Genomic DNA, 2566 nt, shown 5'->3' on the forward strand with positions numbered 1-2566 from the left:
AACCCCCCCAACTTTTTTGCCCCCCAAGCTTTTTTTTTTTGGCTAGCTTGTGTTGCCAGATGCTTACGCTGGAGGAAGGATGATTTTCATGCAGGAATTGCCAGTGCTCAGTGAGCAGCACACCCCAGAACGCCGAGTCCCCATCCCACGTGGCGTGGATGCACGTTGTGGGAATTGTGGAGTGCCACCCCCATCCCTCCTTAGAAATGTTCAAAGCCTCAAAATAAATTTTAAGCGGCGAGCCTGGACCTCACTCCCCAGAAGTGTCCTTAGGTCAAAGGCAGCGGCAGCCTCAGAAGATGCCCTGGAAAAGGGTCTCAGCCTGGGTTTTCCTGCCCACCCGGGCGCGTTCTGCAATGCTCCCGGGAAGAGTCGGCCGTGGAAAAATATCAGCCGCTCGGAAACCCAATGCGTTCCAGTTATTTTTTATCTCTATATTAGCAAACGCCATAAAAATAAGCAAACAGCATTGTTTTGTCTTCGGGGCGGACTGACCCACTTACTTGAACATCAGCGTAAGGCATCCCCTGGTTTTAAGTCCTTGCTGAGCACATCAAGATGCCAGTAGGTAGATTAGTACTGGAAAATCAAGAACATTAATCCCTGCTCCGGTACAAACTCGGAGCGTCTCTTTTTGCCTCGATTCATCAGAGCAGCACTCCAGATTACCAAGGTGTTTGTTTCATAGCCAGCGTGTGCGTAACAGGCTTATATGGAACAGATCAACCGCAGTGATGTCAGTGAGGGCCACGAAAATGAATGCAAAGAAAATTAGAGAGAATTAAGCTCTAATGATGCTGCGGGATTACTCCTATGCCAAAAGAGCCGAAATCTGAAAACTCAGCACTGCAGCTCCACCAAAGCAATGCAGACAGACCCAGCGCCCATCAACATTTATGCAACCTCAGAGGTAAAGGAGGTGTGGATGCGAGGAATTTGGCCTGTGGGTTTTATTTCAGCGCTCACATAATCTCACCTAATTTACCATAACCTAGCTCAATGGATTAGTGGAACAGGGAGAGGCAATACCCAATGTGTATAATTAAGCTTGCCTTTTGTATAACTTCCTGGACCGAATTTTTTCATCAACTTGCCTTTCTGGTTTGAAGCCCTGGGGAAACAATGGGAAAGGCGCAGCACATGCTGGTGGTGCTTTCGGGATTGACTGGTGGCACTGGGCAGAGGAGGATGAAAGGATCCCACAGGGTTTGCTGGGTTTGGGTATGGCTCTTCTCTTTTTTTTTTGGCCTTGTTTCTAGCACTTAGCAAAATTAGATCCAGAAAGGAGGGAGAAAATCCTGGCTTGTCGTTCAGGGGATGTGTAAAGCCCGGGATGATCCTGCTCTGCCACCGACTCCTCGCACGGCCTTGGTCAAGTCATTTAATTTTGATGGGCTTCACCATCTCTTCTGGGCAGGGTTTTGTGTGATTAAAAGACGGCGAGCAAAAAAGGATGAGATGAAGGCTCTGCAAATGGGGCCGTGGCTGGCGGGCAGTCCTAGCCTGCAGGCAAGTGAAAAATCAGCTTTATTTGCCCCAGGGTGAGCACAGCCAGCACGTCTGGGGAGGTCTGGCTGCGGGGACGCCTCTCCGGCTTTGAAATGGGAAGAGGGGTGTTTTAACAAATAAACACAAAAATGCAAGAAGAAAAGTCCAGTTGGGAGACATGGCTCAGCCCTGCCTCCTCCTCCACATCCCCCTTCACACCCCTGCCGGCCAAAAAAACGGGGTGCTCCACCTTGAATAGCAACGACAGCCGCCGCACGCCCCAGCTCCTCCCGTATCTGCTCGCCCCAGTGCACACCGCGGGCTGATATGTGGGAGGGTGCGGCGGGGCGGGCGACGTGCTCCCCCGAGATAGGGGCCGGGCACCCTGCACACACCTTGCTCGGGCTGTCAGGGTCGACCTGTGCATGTCCCAGAGGCGGCTTCTCCTTTGGAAATGGGTGATGCCCAAATGCCCCGCTAACGGCGAACTCTGCGGTGCTGCTCTGGGTCTCCATCAAGCTGCTTTCTCCAGGCACCAATTCAGAGCGAGCCCGATGATTTTAGCAGCGTGGCTTTATCCCAGATTTCCTCCGAATTGCATGGGGGGAACAAAGCAGGATTTGGTGCTTGGAGGAAACCTTCCTCCCGTGCAAAAACGCTGGGAGCTCTCCTCGGCAGATCATCCAAGCCAGAGCCCGGGCTCGCTTCACGAGCACGAGCAACAGCCAGTGGGGGAAGTTTTACTCCCACTGGTGATACTGTTAACAGTGGAATGAAATATATTCACAAACAACTAATATCTTCTCCGTCGCTGCAAAGAGCATGCATCTGGAAATAATTAGCATGCACAAAAACAACTTGCACATTCCTCCTAGGCCTCCATTTTGTGCCGCCTGCAGACTCTGGTAACGACGGTTTTATCGGCAGCTCTCAATTTCTGCATATTTTTCAATATTTCTAACACCCAGTCCGGCCCAGGCCAACCCTTGGCCAAAGCTTGCCGGTGACACAGAAACCACGCTCAGCCCCCGGCAAACCACCCCCCAGCGCAGCTTTTCTATTTGCATGGTTTGATGGC

General features: G+C 51.7%; 1 protein-coding gene across 1 annotated transcript in view; it reads right to left on the reverse strand.

The window, feature by feature from the left end:
* Positions 1-2003, reverse strand: part of SLC25A37 (solute carrier family 25 (mitochondrial iron transporter), member 37) — a 26763-nt gene extending 24760 nt beyond the window's left edge. The window contains exon 1 of the mRNA XM_009319551.1: positions 1739-2003. Within this exon, the coding sequence (XP_009317826.1) occupies positions 1739-2003 (265 nt within the window). The remainder of the gene's footprint in view (positions 1-1738) is intronic.
* Positions 2004-2566: the final 563 nt, after the last annotated feature.

Source organism: Pygoscelis adeliae, unplaced genomic scaffold, assembly GCF_000699105.1.
Source record: "Pygoscelis adeliae isolate BGI_AS28 unplaced genomic scaffold, ASM69910v1 Scaffold372, whole genome shotgun sequence".
Classification (NCBI taxonomy): domain Eukaryota; kingdom Metazoa; phylum Chordata; class Aves; order Sphenisciformes; family Spheniscidae; genus Pygoscelis; species Pygoscelis adeliae.